Below are 16452 nucleotides of genomic sequence, written 5' to 3' on the forward strand. Positions count from 1 at the left end.
TTACCCTTTGCTCAGCCTTCACCTGCAGGTCAAGGTAGTCTCTACTTCCCCTAGCCTATCCCAGGTCGTCTTTTGGTGCCAGGAGCAAACTGGTTTACCTAGTGGGATTGGATGGGGGGGCTGCTGAAGCAGGGGAGGGGTTGTGGAAGACCTCCTCCTTTCACCCTGCCTTGAGTAAGCCCGGGATTTAGGGTGCCTGGGTCCCTGGCTGCCAATGTTGTCCCCACCTTGGATCTGGAGAGGGAGAGTCTGGTGAGGAGGGCAGGAGGAACTGTAGCTGGGAGTGGGAGGAGCCTCGGGCTGGGTGTGAGGGAGAAAGCCCAAGCAGAGGGTGTGTGTCGGCCTTAACCAGCGCCTGCTTGCCTGGTAGATGCGCCACGAATGTTGTTGACTCTGTGTGTGTGTCTGTGTGTGTGTGTCTGTGTGTGTGTGTCTGTGTGTGTGTGTGTCTGACTTCAGCATGACCACCAAAGAGTCTCAGGCCAACAGTGGGAACCCAGGGGTTTGTCTCCATTCCACTGCAGACGGAGTGAGAGAAAAGGAGGGGTCTGAAATCCAGGCTCTGTGCATGGACCCCAAACACTTCCATAGGCACGAGGGGTGGGAGTGAGAAAGGAGAGAAGGGGAGCAGTAATAGGGGCTGAGCTGGCCTGGAGGGACGCACCCTAAGGACCTTCCCCCAGCAACAATCCCTGTGTGGCCAGCGCTGGGGATGTGGGCTCCTGATCATATCATCACATTTTCCATACAGAAATCACTCTGCTCTGTCCTCATTGCCACCCTGGGGGCCAGGTGTCCTTCCTCCTAGGAAAGGCCACTTTTGGTAGCCAGAGTCAGGTGACAGAGAGGGCGAAAGAAGGGGCGTGCTGCGGCTCTCTCAGGAGAACAGGAGACGTCAATGGGGGCGCAGACAAGGCCCTCCCTTTCACTCCAGGGGTGGAAAGAACTGGGAATAGGTACTCCAGGGTCCCGTCCCCAGGTGGCCTGGCTACTGTTGACTTTGCTTGGTTACCCTGGGAGCAGCGCTCAGCAGCGCGGGAGGGGTGAGTGTCAGGGAGTTGGACCCAGGCATCCAGGCTAGGGTGGGATGGCGCCGGCCTGTGTGGCAGGGATCCTGCCAGGAGGCTGAGGAGTTAACCCCTCCTGTCCTGATGCTGGCGGCTGGCGGAAGAAGGGCGGGTCCTAGTGCGGTTTGTGAATGTGGCCCCAATTCCCCCTCCCCGTCCCAGCACATCTGTACTTGGTTTACAGTGAATGAGTCTCCTGTCCTCATGACCGGGCAAGGGCACTGCTCCCTCCCTGGCCCTGGCCGGGCATCCTGACACAGAACCAGGCACCACCCCCATGACACTCTTCCTGCTGCGAATCTCCTCTCCCAACTCTTCCCCCCTCTCCCTCTTAAAGGGGCTCAGAGGCTGGTCCCAGAGGCCAAGAGCTAGGGCTCTAGAACTGTGCAGCTGGGGTAGCAGCTGGGGACCAGGAAGCTAAAGGGAGGGGGCGGTACCAAATCCTTGTGGTGGCCTGGAAAGGGTCAGCAGGTCTAAAATTCCATCTCGTCTATCTCTGCCCTTCTCTTTGTTTTAGTTTGTCTGTCTGTCTGCCTCTGTCTTTGTCTCTGGTGGTGTTTGTCCATCCATCCGCCTTTGGTAACTGGCTCCTCCCTTCGGGTGGCCTGCTCCGTCCCCAGCCAAGGACTGCAGCCAGGGGGCGATGCCCGGGAAGACCCGCCCTGTGCCGGCCCCTCCCCTCGGGATTGCCGTGCCTCCGCCCCCGCCCCTCCCTGGGACCCAATGACTGGGGTCTGTTTGGAAGTCAAAACAAAAAGCCAGCAGACTGGGGATCAGGGAAGTGGAGCATTGTGAGGGGTTCGGATTCTTCTTCTCTTCGTCTTGCAATGGAACCAGTGTTCCGTCCAGGGATTCCAGGAGGAGACTTGGGAAGAGGGCCTCCTACTCTGGAAGCTGATTGGAGAGAACTCCGTTCATTTCTTCTTCCCTTCTGTCATCCCTATTTCAAGCCTTTACTGTTTGTGGTTGCTCCACCGGGTCACCCTGGCAACTTGAAGAAATTATTTCTTGGGAGCCTTAGGACCAGGCTTCCTTTGCTTCCCTCATCACAAAGACCAAAAGGAGAGGTCCTGAGGACAGGACATCCGACCCACCTGCCCTGACTGTTCTTGTTTGCCCTGCCTCTCATTGTCATCCTCCCCTCCCCCCACCAGCATGGGGACACTGAATGGGTAATTATCCCATGCCCACACTTGTGCTGGGGAGAACATCCTATGCCTCGCTCAGAGGTGGCTGGCAGATGTCTGCAGGAGGTGGGGGAGCTACGTTACATCCCCCAAGGACATCATTAAGGCACGGAAGTGCCATTGGAGCTTGGAGGCCAGGGCACCCAGGGAGAGTGTGATGAAAACATGTTTTGTACAACACGTGTCTTCTCTTTTCCCTTCCTCCCCTCTTTTCCCACCTCCTCCCTCAGACCTGCCCCGTGCCAAGGCTGGTGCCAGCCCTGTCCCGAGTGCTTGCTCAATTCCACCCCTCTAACCAGGCCTCTTCTCCCACTTGCCAGTTTGTCGGCTTTCCTGGTGAATGACTTTGTGTGTGGAAGGCCCTTCCTGGCCCCCAGTGCCACCCAGATCGCCAGGAATAAGGCCTTGATTTTGAAACACAAGACTGGGGGACTAGCCTAAACAACTCTAGGAGTTTCTTCCCTGAACATGCATCCTTCGTTAATTAAAGAAATCTTCTCTAAGTACCCACTGTGTGCCAAGCACTGTACTAGACCCTGGGAATACCCAGAGATGGTTCCTGCCGCTGTGGCTCAAAATCTGGTGGAGGAGTCAGATGTTTACCAAATAATCCGCAAAATTGCAAGTAATAAGTAGTGTGCAGAGGCATAAGGCACAATGAGAGGGGTAATAGGGGGACCTCCCCCCAGCTGAGGAGATCAGGAAAGGCTTCCGGGAAAAACTGACTGACGAGTGGAGAGAAAGGAAGGCAACAAAAGAATATGTGCAAAGGGCCTGAAACAGGATCCTGGCTCCCAGCCGCCCTCTCCCCCGAGAAAGAAGAGGGTCCCTCCACTCTTGTTCCCCACCTGGATTTTGATACAGTACAAGGGAGAGATGACAAGCACCTCCTAAAAGCCAAAGTGGGGCCCCGGGGACACCTGGTAACTCCTTGATTTCCTCCTCCGGAAAGGGAAATAGAGGCACAGATAGGGAAGAGGAAACCACAGGCTTAGGCCTCAGATTATACACAGAATACAAGGCCCCACGTTGCTGGCAGATCCCGCAGGGTAAGGGATTCCTGTGTTTGCCTAGCTGGAGCCTCACCAGACAGAAAAGCCTTTTCCTCCAAGCTGTTCTGCCATGCACCCTTCCCCCTCCCTGATCCAGCCCTGACCTGTCCCACTCCCAGGAATGAGGAGCAGGTCTAGTTGTCTGGAGTACATGTGAGGGGAGAGCTCCCGTCGTCTGTCAGTGGTCATGTGGGCGGGTGTAGCAGTGTTTTATACAGACCCTCAATCCAGGAGTTAGAGGGTTCTCTCTGCTCTGTCCACTGAGGGGCTTCCAGTTCCTCTTGGCTAGACACCAAGGTGCCAAGGTTCTTCCTTTCTGAGGATAAGGAATTGAAGGCCCATTGCAGGAGGGAGCAGGCTCCTTTGTGGCCCTGCCTCCTCTGGAGCTGGCAAAGAAGTAATGGGACCAATGGGCTTACATTCCAGCCCTACTCTGACCCACTTTCCTCCCTATGCCCACATCCCCTGGAGCCAGAGTGTTGGGTGGGGCGGCTCTGGCACCCCCACACCCACACCTGGGACTTCCCCGAGATGGAAACTCCCAGAACCCTGGTGTCCTATCTCCCCGGCCAACTCCCACCAACTGCCTGGGATCAGTTCAGCTTCGGTTGGATCCCCCTGTCTGCCAGCTCTCCACCAGACTACAGATCCACCTGAGCTCCAGGGGCCTTCGCCAAAGATGTTGTCCTACTCTCTGGGGCCATCTTTGATATCTGGCTGCCCCATCTAGTAGCTTCCTTTGAAGAAAAGATGTGGGCCTGGGGCCAGGGGGTTGGGAAGCTAGCCTTTGTTGAGCCCTGCTGTGTTCCAGGCACTGTGCTAGGCATGTGCCTTAATCCACACTGCAGTCCAGAGAGGTGGCAGATATGATCCCACGTTATCATTTCACGGAAGAGGGAGCTGAGAATCAGAGAAGTTAAGCAGCTTGCCCAGATTGCACAGTTAGGAAGTGGCAAAACTAAGATGGGAACCCAGGTCCTGGTGGTCCTGAGCGCTCTTTTTTTTTTTTCTTTTAAAGATGTTATTTATTTATTTGACAGAGATCATAAGTAGTCAGAGAGGCAGGCAGGGAGAGAGAGGAGGAAGCAGGCTCTCTGTGGAGTAGAGATTCCGACGTGGGGCTTGATCCCAGGACCCTGGGATCATGACCCAAGCCGAAGGCAGACGCTTTAACCCACTGAGCTGCCCAGGTGCCATGGTCCTGAGCGCTCTTGACCACAGCAGGCTTCCTCCTCTTCCGCAGGTACCCCACTCTCCATGGGATGGGAGACTTGGGAAATTCAATGCAATCCAGTTCAGCAAACACTTATCACCTGCTTCATGCCAGGCACTGATAGGTGCCAGAAATACAGGGAAAGTTGCTGCACTTAAGATCTGGTGGAAAAAATAGATATATGGGCTAGAAAGTATCTAACTTCTGCATCTTGATCTGAACGAGGTGGTATGGACCAGAGGAAAAAAAAAGTGATACTTTATTTTCTCTTTCTAGACAGAATATATAAATACATTACAAACAGGGTACAGATAAACTGGAACAAACCAAATACCTACTTAACTGCCATCCCAGTCAAGAAATAGTATTTCCTGGGCACCTGGGTGGCTCAGTCATAAGCGTCTGCCTTTGGCTCAGGTCATGATCCCAGAGTCCTGGGATCGAGCCCTGCATTGGGCTCCCTGCTCTGTGGCAAGCCTGCTTCTCCCTCTCCCACTCCCCATGCTTATGTTCCCTCTCTCTCTGTCTCTCTCTGCCAGGTAAATAAGTAAAATCTTAAAAAAAGAAAAAAGAAATAGTATTTCCTGCACTCCAGAAGTTCCCTGTGTCCCATAATTTCTTTATTTTGTTTTAAGATTTTACTTATTTATTTGACAGAGAGAGAGAGAGATATCACAAGCAGGCAGAGAGGCAGGCAGAGTGGGAGGGGAAGCAGGCTCCCTGCTGAGCAGAGAGCCCAATGGGATGCTGGGCTTGATCCCAGGACCCTGAGACCATGACCCCAGCCAAAGTCAGATGCCTAGCAGCTGAGCCACCCAGGGGTCCCTTCCTTGTTTTCCCTTATAGTTTTAGCGCCTATGTATGCATCCCTAAACAATATTTCTTAATCTTGTCTGTTTTTGAGGTTTATGTAAATGAAATGACACTGTATTACTCTTTTGTGTCTTCTTTTGTTCAACTTCCTGTTTGTGAGACATATCCAAGTTGTTGCACATAACTCCCTTTTTATTATTGCATAGTACTCAGTTGCATAAATATATCATTATTTATGTTTTTATCCTACTGTTGGTAGATGTTTGAGTTGTTTTCAGTATGCCCATCATAACTAACATGGTTAAGAACATTCTTTTTTTTTTAAGATTTTATTTATTTATTTGACAGACAGATATCACAAGTAGGCAGAGAGGCTGGCATAGAGAGAGAGGGGGAAGCAGGCTACCCACTAAGCAGAGAGCCCGATATGGGGCTCGATCCCAGGACCCTGAGATCATGACCTGAGTCGAAGGCAGAGGCTTAACCCACTGAGCCACCCAGGCGCCCCCGGCTAAGAACATTCTTGCACGTGTTTCCCAGGACATACATGCAAGAGTTCTTCCAGGCTATAAAACTAAGAGTCCTGGGGGACACCTGGGTGGCTCAATTCGTTAAGCATCTGCCTTCGGCTCAGGTCATGATCCCAGGATTCTGGGATCAAGTCCCACATCCAGCTCCTGGCTCAGCAGAGAGCTTGCTTCTCCCTCCTACTCTGCCTGCCGCTCTCCCTGCTTGTACTCTCCCTCTCTGTTAAATGAATAAATAAAACCTTTAAAAAAATTCTTTTTTTTTTGTATTAAAGATTTTATTTATTTATTTGACAGACGGAGATCACAAGCAGGCAGAGAAGCCAGGAGAGAAGCAGGCTCCCTGCTGAGCAGAGAGCCCGATTCGGGGCTCGATCCCAGGACCCTGGGATCACAACCTGAGCCGAAGGCAGAGGCTTTAACCCACTGAGCCACCCAGGCGCCCCCTTAAAAAAAAATTCTTAAAAAAACAAAAAACTAAGAGTCCTGGGGCACTGGTTGGCTCAATTAGTAGAGCATACAACTCTTGATCTCAGGGTCGTGAGTTCAAGCCCCACACTGGGTGTAGAACTTACTTGAAAATCCAAACTGGGACACCTGGGTGGCTCAGTCAGTTAAGCGTCTGCCTTCTGCTCAGGTCGTGATCCTGGAGTCCTGGGATCAAGCCCCACATTAGGCTTCCTGCTCAGCGGGTAGCCTGTTTCTCCCTCTCCCTCTGCTTGCCGCAATGCTTACTTGTGCTCTCTCACTCTTGCTCTCTCTGTGTCAAATAAATAAATAAATAAAATCTTAAAAAAAGAAAAAAGCCAAACCAAACCTTAGAGTCAAAGTGTTCCTACAGGCAATCTCTATTAAATAATGCCCAACTGTTTTCCAAAGTGGTTACACCAAATACACAGGAAGAACGTTCTAATCAGGGGTCAGGCGTGAGACCAAGAAGACCCACACACTTTCTTGCCTAAAACCCTCCTTGGTTTTCCCTTTTACTGGAGTAAGATCCAAGCCCCTGCGGGGGTTCCCAGGGCCTTGCGTGTTGGGGGCCCTGCCCTGTTCCCTACCTGTGCCATTAGGACTCTCCCCTTTGCCCCCAGTCCCACCAGGGTCGCCACCTCTGCCCCACCCCCACCTTCTGTTGAATGTTCTTCCACAAGATCTTTCCATGGCTCTCTCCCCCATTTCCTTCAAGTCTTTGCTAAAATATCCCTTCTTGGTGACACTTTCCTTGACCACTTAATTTAATTTAATTTTTTTTAAGATTTTATTTATTTGACAGAGAGAGAAAGAGATCACAAGTCTGGAGAGGGGAAGAGGGAGAAGGAGACCCCCCGCTGAGCAGGGAGCTTGATGAGATGCAGGGCTCCATCCCAGAGAACTCTGGGATCATGACCTGAGCCAAAGGCAGATGCTTAACTGACTGAGCCACCAGGCAACGCAGACCACCAAATTTGATACTGCAACTTCCCACATTCCTTATCCCCTCCTCAGTTTTGTTTTTCTCCATAGCCCAGCCACCTGGGATGCATTCAGCCTCAGATAGCTCCCCCTTGGTCTGCTGGGGCTTGACAGATTCTATCTCCCCAAAACTTTTTTTTTTAAGATTTTATTTATTTATTGGACAGTGAGAGAGGGAACATAATCAGGGGGAGTGGGAGAGGGAGAAGCAGGCTTTCTGCCAAGCAGGGAGCCCAATTCAGGGCTTGATCCCAGGACCCTGGGACTATGACCTGAGTCGAAGGCAGACGCCCAACAACTGAGCCACCTAGGCGCCCCTCCCCCCAAACTTTTAAGTGCTGTCATACCTGCCAGTTTGGGGGTTGACTAGTTGCTCCTGCCGATGGACCCATCTCTCTGAGCCCCTTGTTATTAGGGCACCCTGGCTTTCCCACAGCTATTCTCCTGCTCTGAAATCAGCTCCTGTATTTGTTTATTTACTGGTTTGGTTTTGGTCCCCACCCTGCCCCACCCCTCACTTTCATGCGAGCTCTGTGAAAGAGTTAACTTAGCTGTCTTACTCGCTACCTGCTACATGATAAGTCCTTAATAATACAGTATTCCAGAGACAGCCGGGCACCCCACCCCCACACCTAGGATTTGCCCTGACTGGAAATCCCCAGAACCTAAGCATCCTCCCTTCACTGCCAGCTCCCGCCAACATCCCTGGCTCAGTGTCTCAGACAGCCCTGCTGCAGCGGCTGCTGCTGCTGCTGCTGCTGCTGCTGCTTCCCTAAATCCCCTGGGGACTGTCTGGGAGCTGGAAGCAGCCGGTCTGGCTGTTGGGCCAGTGGCCGTCGTGGTCAGAGCAGCACGTGGGGCAGGGGCCCTTACCCAGGCAGGTGTCAGGTGCCCGGGTGCCCGGAGCTCAAGAAAAAACATTTTGATTGAATAAAGGGGAAGACCTCAGAGATGGGAGAACCTCACCAGGTAGAGAAGAGAAAAAGAGCATTGGAGCAGAGCAAAAGGAACAGTGGAAACAAAGGACTGGAGGCATGAAAGCGAGAGTGTCAGATTCGAGAACCGCATTCTGCATTCTGCGCTGGGACAGGCCGGAGAGTTTTCTGTGCAGGGTAGCAACCCAGGAGAGCATCCCTGGGCAGGCCTTGAAGGGGAGGGCTGGCTGGGGAGGTCTGAGCTCCAAGCAGGATCAGCAAAGGCTCAGCCGAGTCTTAGATTTTTAATCCTGCCCCCACCCCTGCCTCTTTTAGTCCACCCCTCCTACTTCACCCCTGCCTTTCCCTTTACCCAGCCCCCAGCCTGGCCACTCCTGCAGCTAAATGGACTTCTCTCTCGGCCTACGCTTGGGACCTCGGAACAAGAAACCCACCCACCAACAGCCCCCTCCACCCTCCGGGCATGGCCCACCAGCAGCCTCTCCTTGCCTGTCCTGTCCCCCTTCTGCCTGCTTTTGCCCTTGCCCTAGCTGTCCTCCTCCCACCTGCTCCTGCACCGCCTATCCCTCCTATGCAGCCCCCTGCCCCTCCTGTCCAAGCCTCCCTGGCCCACCCTGTACTTGCTCCTGCCCTCCCTGCCCTGCCTGCCCTCCCTTGAATTGTCCACACAGCTCCTGCAGCCTGTGCACTGGTCCGCACTTGACCTGCGGCCACAGCTCACCTTGCCCAAATTACCCTTGCTCCAAAGGCCAAGCTGCCTGTCCCAGCTCCTGCCTGGGCTGCAGTGACAACTGTGGCTGTGGCCGAGGGGCTCCTCCAGGCTGCACTGGCCGCTGCTTCAGGGGACAACGCACCTCTCAGAGGCACTGTCTGATAGTTTAGCTGGGCTGTTGCCCCCCCTGAGAGATTGTCAGGCTCCTGGAGCCCTTTGGCCAACTGCTTCCTCTGGGGGGAGGCAGAAGTTCTGGAGTGAGGACAGGGATCAGCTAAACACCTTCACCCAGGCAGGTAGAGGCAGAAGTCTGCTCAGAGCCCCGGCCTCCCCCGCTCAGTACCTGAGAGCAGTGCATCCGCTTTGATGTTAGTTTCTGGACATGCTCCCCTGGTTCCAGAACATCCTCTTCTGCCACTTCTGGAATGGAAATCGTGCTTCCCAGAGCCTCCGTCATGGCCGCTGAAGGTGAGCAAGTTGGCTGTTCTCTTCCTCTAGTCAACCTCTGCTGGAGATCCTTCTTGGCTCATCGTCTCTGTAGTTTATGTGGATACGGTGCATTCCTCCTCCAGAGGCAGGAGGGGATTCTTGGTCCAGGAGACACTTCTTGCCCCCTGGACCTCCACCCATCTCCCTGACTGATGCAAAAGTCTCTGGATCCCTTACCTCCCACCGTGAGTGGGGCAAAGAAGGTCAGTGGCTCTAGGACCAGACGAGAATGCTGAGCAGAGGGTTCCTGGCTCTTCCCTCCCCTTGGATCTCATGACATCCTTCATGGTCCTTTGCTTCTAGGAACCTGGCATTCTCTGCCTGGATGTCTTGTCTTTCAAATCTCTGAGTACTCACGCAGTCTCATGACCTCAATCTTCCATCAATAATCGCATCTGCTACATCCATGCTCATCTGGCATGGGATAAGGGAAGCTGGGAACCCTGGACTCAGGCTCCCAGTGATCCCATCCACATAGCTAGTCAGAATCCCAGGTCCCTGGGGGTGGAAATGGGAGTTTGGAGAAGCGACCAAGAGGAAGCTGGAAGTAAAAGCCCCGGATATCTGCCCAGGCCTGGGTCCTAACCTGAGAGCCCCTAAGCTCCTCTCCACATTCCTCAAGTCCTCTGACACTAGTCTGTTTCAGTGTTCTTTTTTTTTTTTTTTTAAGATTTATTTTTTTGACAGAGAAAGCACAAGCAGGGGAAGCAGCAGGCAAAGGGAGAGGGAGAAGCAGACTCTCTGCTGAGCAGGGAGCCTGACTCGGGGCTCGATCCCAGGACGCTGGGATCATGACCTGAGCTGAAGGCAGAGGCTCAACTGACTGAGCCACCCAAGCGACCCCCCTTATTTTTAAGATTTTATTTTGTTTCACAGGGCACCTGGGTGGCTCAGTCGGTTAAGCCTCTGCCTGTGGGGCTTCCTGCTCAGCGAAGAGTCAGCTTCTCCCTTTCCCTCTGCCACTCCCCATGGTTGTGCTCACGAGCTCGCTCTCTCTCTCTCTCTCCGTCAAATAAATAAAATTTTTTAAAAAGATTTTATTCCATTTCAGTATTCTCTTTCTCAGCCTCCTTTTCTGGGACCCTTTGTTTTTTCCTTTCTATCTCTGTGTAGCCTTCTGTTTACCTTTCCTCTGTCTGTCTATATCACTCTCTCCATTTCTACTTCCTTGTTTCTGTCACTGGGACATTCTGCCTTCACCTAACTTTGTCTCTACATCAGTTTTCCCCGTTCTCTATCCCTCTATTTCGCTCTCCATTTCCCCATATAATTAATTCATTAATTTTAAAGATTTTTTTATTTGACAGAGAGAGAGCACAAGCAGGGAAAGTGGCAGACAGAGGGAGAGGGAGAACCAGGCTCCCTGCTGAACAAGGAGCCTGATGTGCAACTCAATCCCAGGACGCTGGGATCATGACCTGAGCTGAAAGCAGATGCTTAACTGACTGAGCCATCCAGGCACTCCTCTCCATCTAATTTCAAGTTCACTTAACATATATGTCTTTTTCTTTCCCCCTTCCCTGTCTCAGTCTGTGTCATCATCTCTATTTGCTTTCTTGGTCTTTCAGTTCACCTTATACATCTCTCTCTCTTTTTAAAGCAAGCTTTATGCCCAACTCAGGATGCCGAAGTCAAGAGTTGCATGCCCCGCTCTGTTTTTCTATCCTATTCTGCTTCTGGTACATTTCATTCTCCATGTCTTTCATTTCTATTTCCCTTTCTGTCCTTGTCTCTCTCCCTGTCTTCTGGGTCTAGCTGTTTTTTGTTTTGTTTACTTCTTTTTTTTTTAAGATTTTATTTATTTATTTGACAGAGAGAGATCACAAGTAGGCAGAGAGGCAGGCAGAGAGGAGTGGGGAGGGGGGGAAACGGGCTCCCTGCTGAGCAGAGAGCCGAATGCGGGGCTCGATCCCGGGACCCCAGGATCATGACCTGAGCTGAAGGCAGAGGCTTAACCCACTGAGCCACTTAGGCACTCCTTTTTTTTTTTTTTTTTTTTTTTACTTCTTATCTCTTTTTCTGCCTCCCCATATTTGCCTTCTCTCTCCCTAGGTCCTACAGGTACCTACACACCATGCCTGCGTCATGCCTCCCTCATTGCTGCATGAGGTCCAGGACAGTGAATCCTCTAATGTCTGTCTGTCCCACACATGTCCCAAGCACTGGTGTGGGCAAGGGCTGGACACAGCTACCAGAATAGTCCTTCCTTTCCCCATCCATGATCCAGGCAATCTATCTCTATTCAGCTTTAAGCTCAAACTTTTTAAAAATGATGCTTCTTTCAACTTTTTAAAAAAGATTTTATTTATTTATTTGACAGAGAGAGACACAGCAAGAGAGGGAACACAAGCAGAGGGAGTGGGAGTGAGAGAAGCAGGCTTCCTGCTGAGCAGGGAGCCTGATGCAGGGCTCCATCCCAGGACCCTGGGATCATGACCTGAGCCAAAGGCAGCTGCTAAAAACGACTGAGCCACCCAGGTGCCCCTTCTTCCAACTTCTTATTCTGAAAATCAGCAATCAAAAAGGAGAAGAATTGGGGGCACCTGGCCCACTTAGTCTGTGGAGTATGCAACTCTTGATCTTGGGGTTGTAGGTTCAAGTCCCACATTAGGTATAGAGGTTACTTTTATAAAAATCTTTGGGGGAGGGACGCCTGGGTGGCTCAGTTGGTTAAGCAGCTGCCTTCAGCTCAGGTCATGATCCCAGCGTCCTGGGATCGAGTCCCACATCGGGCTCCTTGCTCGGCAGGGAACCTGCTTCTCCCTCTGCCTGCCACTCTGTCTGCTTGTGCTCACTCTCACTCCTCTCTCTCTCTCTCTCTCTGACAAATAAATAAATAAATCTTTAAAAAAAAAAAAAATCTTTGGGGGAAAAAAAAGAATTGAGCATTTACACTGCCTGTCCTATATAAACTATATTTCAGGGTAGCCAAATAGCTCCAAGTGGTGGAGAAAACTTCTCATTTACTGAAGAATTCCAGCTAATATAAAAGAAATATGGAATTAGAAAAGTCATTTTGCAACCCTTAATGAAATAATGGATCAAAGCAAGAATTATGAATGGATGAAACCAAAGATGATGATTGATGGGGAGCTTTATAATGGAAGAATCAACCTGTCACCACCTGACCCCACTGATGGGTCTTACCATCACTAAAAGGGGCACAACCACCCACCGTCTACCTCCTGATGTGATGTAATCTGAAGCCCTCAGCACCACCCATGAAAGACTCTTGCCAAACAAAGGAACAAACACACACAAAAACTGAATGTGATTCATATCAAACCTCTAGAACTAACTTCCATTCAACAGGAAATATCAGGGATGGATACAACTTAAACGACACAACGAAGAAGTGAGAAGACACATCCAGAATGTGGAATCTTTTCAACGAAATCTAACCCAGTTTCTTCAACTACTGAATGGCTGGGGTGGGGGGGGAGATAATACTAATAATAATTAATAATAATAAAAGGACAACTATTATATGGAACACATGGACATTGTTTGGTTCCTGATTTGGACAACCGAACTGTAAAAAGACCATTTTAGAGTTGTAGCCTTTTAATTATGGATTGTATATTTACAATGCCAAGAAATCAGTATTGATTTTGTTAGATGTAGCATGGCTTTGGGGTTAGGTTATGCAAGGAAAGGGCCTTATTTCCTGGAGATACATGTTGAGGTATGAGTGAAGTGAACAGATTTAACTGTTGGATGAGTGTTACCAGCTAACATGGGCCGGCACTTTTTAAAATCTTTTTTTTTTTTTTAAGATTATTTATTTATTTATTTGACAGACAAGAGATCACAAGCAGGCAGAGAGGCAGGCAGAGAGAGAGGAGGAAGCAGGCTCTCCGCTCAGCAGACAGCCTGATGCGGGGCCCGATCCCAGGACCCTGAGACCATGACCTGAGCTGAAGGCAGAGGCTTTAACCCACTGAGCCACCCAGGTGCCCCGGGCCGGCACTTTTTAGACTAATTTATCTGGATTCACTTACTTTTAGATATTTTGGCAAATAAAAAAGGACAGAAAGAAGGGAGAAGAAGGAACAAAGTGAAAAAATTAATATTATTGAATTAACCATATAGAGATTCATAGAACTATACTCTCTACCTTTGTGTATGTTTGAACATTTTCATAATAAAAGTTTTAATGATGCTCTTCTAGTGAGCAGGGTTCCTAGTTTTCCCAGAGCATTCTCCCACCTTGAAAACCAGGACTTCCCCTGTGACGCCTCAATACACAGACCTCAGCCCTCCTTTCTCTCTACTGGAAACGTGTCCTAGAGATGGGCTGTGCTCACAGGATGGCTTTTATTCCCTCTAGTCCTCTGCTGGCATATTTCCCATGTTAGGACCTTTTCCAGCTCTGCTTCTCAGTTCTGAGGGGACAGGGAAGACTTAAGACTAAATATATTTTAATAGGTCCCACAATATGCAAAAATAATCCAAAATAATGTAATCTTGCTCTAAGTCTCTCTCTGCCAGGTGCTTCTGAGCAAAATGTAGCTCAACAATGGGAGAAAACTGGTCTCCCTCCTGGAGAACAGAAAGCCAGGAATGTAAAGCCATCCTGTTCCACTTCTGCCTTCATTCAGGATGACCTCCGCCCCCAAAAGAAACAGGTGTCATGAGTTCAAGGAGCTTCAGTCCAGGACTGGGATGAAGAGTATTTGGGTCACCTATGTTCTCACTCACTGAATGACCTTGGGGAAATGGTTTTTGAGTCTTTGTATTTCTAGATGAATGCATGGGAATGACTATCCCTTTCTACTCTGTAGGATTTGCCAGTTAGGAATAAAGGCACTCTAGAACTTGCAGGATATAAATCTTAGCTGTTTATTTTGTCATAAGAAAGTGTTTCTTGGAGGGCCTGGGTGATTCAATCTGTTAAGCACTGGACTCTTGATCTCAGTGTCATGAGTCCAAGCCCCGTGTTGGGCTCCACACTGGGCATGGAGCCTACTTTAAAAAAAAAAAAAACTATTTCTTAAAATATAATCCCAGGCTCTCCCACCTCTACCCTCCAAGCCTTAGTATATCACCTATGCAAATGAGTGAACTCATTTGATCTTCTCAGAAACCACATGAATGTGGAACTGGAAAGATCTGGGTCCCAGTTCTAACTCTGCCTCTTACCATGAGATTCTGGGCCTATTATCTAAGCTTTCCAACTGTCAAGGATAATAGTACCTACCTTATGGGTTGTTGTGACATGACGTAATTCATCTATAGCAGATGGCCCAGGAATTCTTAAAACAGAGTTTAGATGCATATAGGTAACTATTTGATGAGTGTTACGAGCTAATATGGGCCAGCACTTTTTAGACTAATTTATCTGGATTCGCTTACTCATTTATTCATCAAATATTTATTGCATGATTTTTACTTACCAATAATTTTTTTTTACTTTCTTTCTTTTTATTATTATTTTTTTAAATCTCTGCACCCATCATGGGGCTAGCATCTGCCTCCCCCCATCAAGAGTCAGGTGCTCGGGGTGCCTGGGTGGCTCAGTGGGTTAAAGCCTCTGCTTTCGGCTCAGGTCATGATCCCAGGGTCCTGGGATCGAGCCCCGCATCGGGCTCTCTGCTCCGCGGAAAGCCTGCTACGTCCTCTCTCCCCCTGCCTGCCTCTCTTGCCTACTTGTAATCTCTGTTTGTCAAATAAATAAATAAAATCGTTAAAAAAAAAAAAAAGAGTCAGGTGCTCTTCCAACTAAATGAGCCATGCAGTGCCCCCCAATTACTGTTTTAAGTATTGGGAATACAAGTGAACAAATAGATAAAAATCTGTAGGGAGGAAAGATAGTACATAAGTAAAATATATAGTGTGCCAGATGGTGTTAAGTACTATGGAGAAGATGCAGCAAAGGGAATAGAGGCTAGAAGGACAGTAGGGAAATAACTAGTGGAGGTGGTACTGCTGCTGTTTTAAACAGGATGGCCGAGGAAGGCCTCTCTGAGAAGGTGACATTTGAACAGAAAATTGGAGGGGCTGGAGGGAACCATGTGGGTATTTGGAGAAGAAACCAAACCTTTCAAGGCACAGTATGCAAAGGCCTGGGAGATAGCCAATACAGATGGAGTAGAGAGTCTGGAGGGAGAACTGTAGATGAGGTCAGAGAAGTAGCGGAGGAACAGGGGACAGAGGGTGTTGTAGGTCATTATAAAGACTTTGGCTTTTATGCTTAGTGAGATGGGAAGCCACTGAAGATACTACTAAGGCTGGAGTACAGGGAAAATAATCTCTCCAAGGTAACACAGCTGGTAAGTGGTAAAGGTGGGCATTCAGGAACAGGGCTGAACTTTATAAGCCTTTTTTTTTTTAAAGATTTTATTTATTTATTTGACAGAGAGAGACCACAAGTAGGCAGAGTAGGGGGTGGGGGTGAACAGGCCCCTTGCTGAGCGGGGCTCCATCCCAGGACCCTGGGATCATGAGCCCAGCCGAAGGCAGAGGCTTAACCCGCTGAACCACCCAGGCGCCCCTTTATTAGACCATTTTTACTTGGGCACTGCTCTCCTGTGACTGCAAAGGAACTGGGACATGAAGAAGTCGAGGAAGTCGTGTGGCTTGTCCAAGGCCATGCCGTGGTAAGTGACAGGGGTGGGATTTGAGCCTTAGCCCGTCCTCATGCTCGAGTCCAAGTCCTTAACACCACACTGCCTCCCTCAGGTGTCTGGGCCTCCTGACGTCGGGCCTGGAGGTCACTACAGTGAGAGAGGAGGAAAACCGGGGAGCCGGCTTGGCTTAGGGCAGCGGTGTTCCTTCGGATGCTCCAGCCAACGAGTCTGCGGGACTGCGGGCATTCTCCCTGTTACGGAGGGAGAAGGAGAAAATGGGTCTCTATTTCGGTGCGGCCCCGCAGGTACCCGGGAGTCGAAGGAGCGGGTGTCCCGGGAAGGCAGTGGACGAGGCCAGTTTACCGCGGGCTGGGCTACTTGGGCGCCAGTCGTGGGGGCCAGGGGGCGGAGAAGGGGCGGAGCTTGAACGCCTCAC

General features: G+C 50.1%; 1 protein-coding gene across 1 annotated transcript; it reads left to right on the plus strand.

Annotated features, from left to right (window-relative positions):
* Positions 1-8630: 8630 nt before the first annotated feature.
* On the plus strand, positions 8631-9128 carry LOC308347117 (uncharacterized protein; the record flags this gene model as incomplete). Its single annotated transcript, XM_080810264.1, has 1 exon — positions 8631-9128. The coding sequence occupies one exon, from the start codon at positions 8631-8633 to the stop codon at positions 9126-9128; it is 498 nt and encodes a 165-aa protein (XP_080666390.1).
* Positions 9129-16452: the final 7324 nt, after the last annotated feature.

The sequence above is a fragment of the Martes martes genome, assembly GCF_963455335.1.
Source record: "Martes martes genome assembly, chromosome: 8".
In the NCBI taxonomy this organism is placed as follows: domain Eukaryota; kingdom Metazoa; phylum Chordata; class Mammalia; order Carnivora; family Mustelidae; genus Martes; species Martes martes.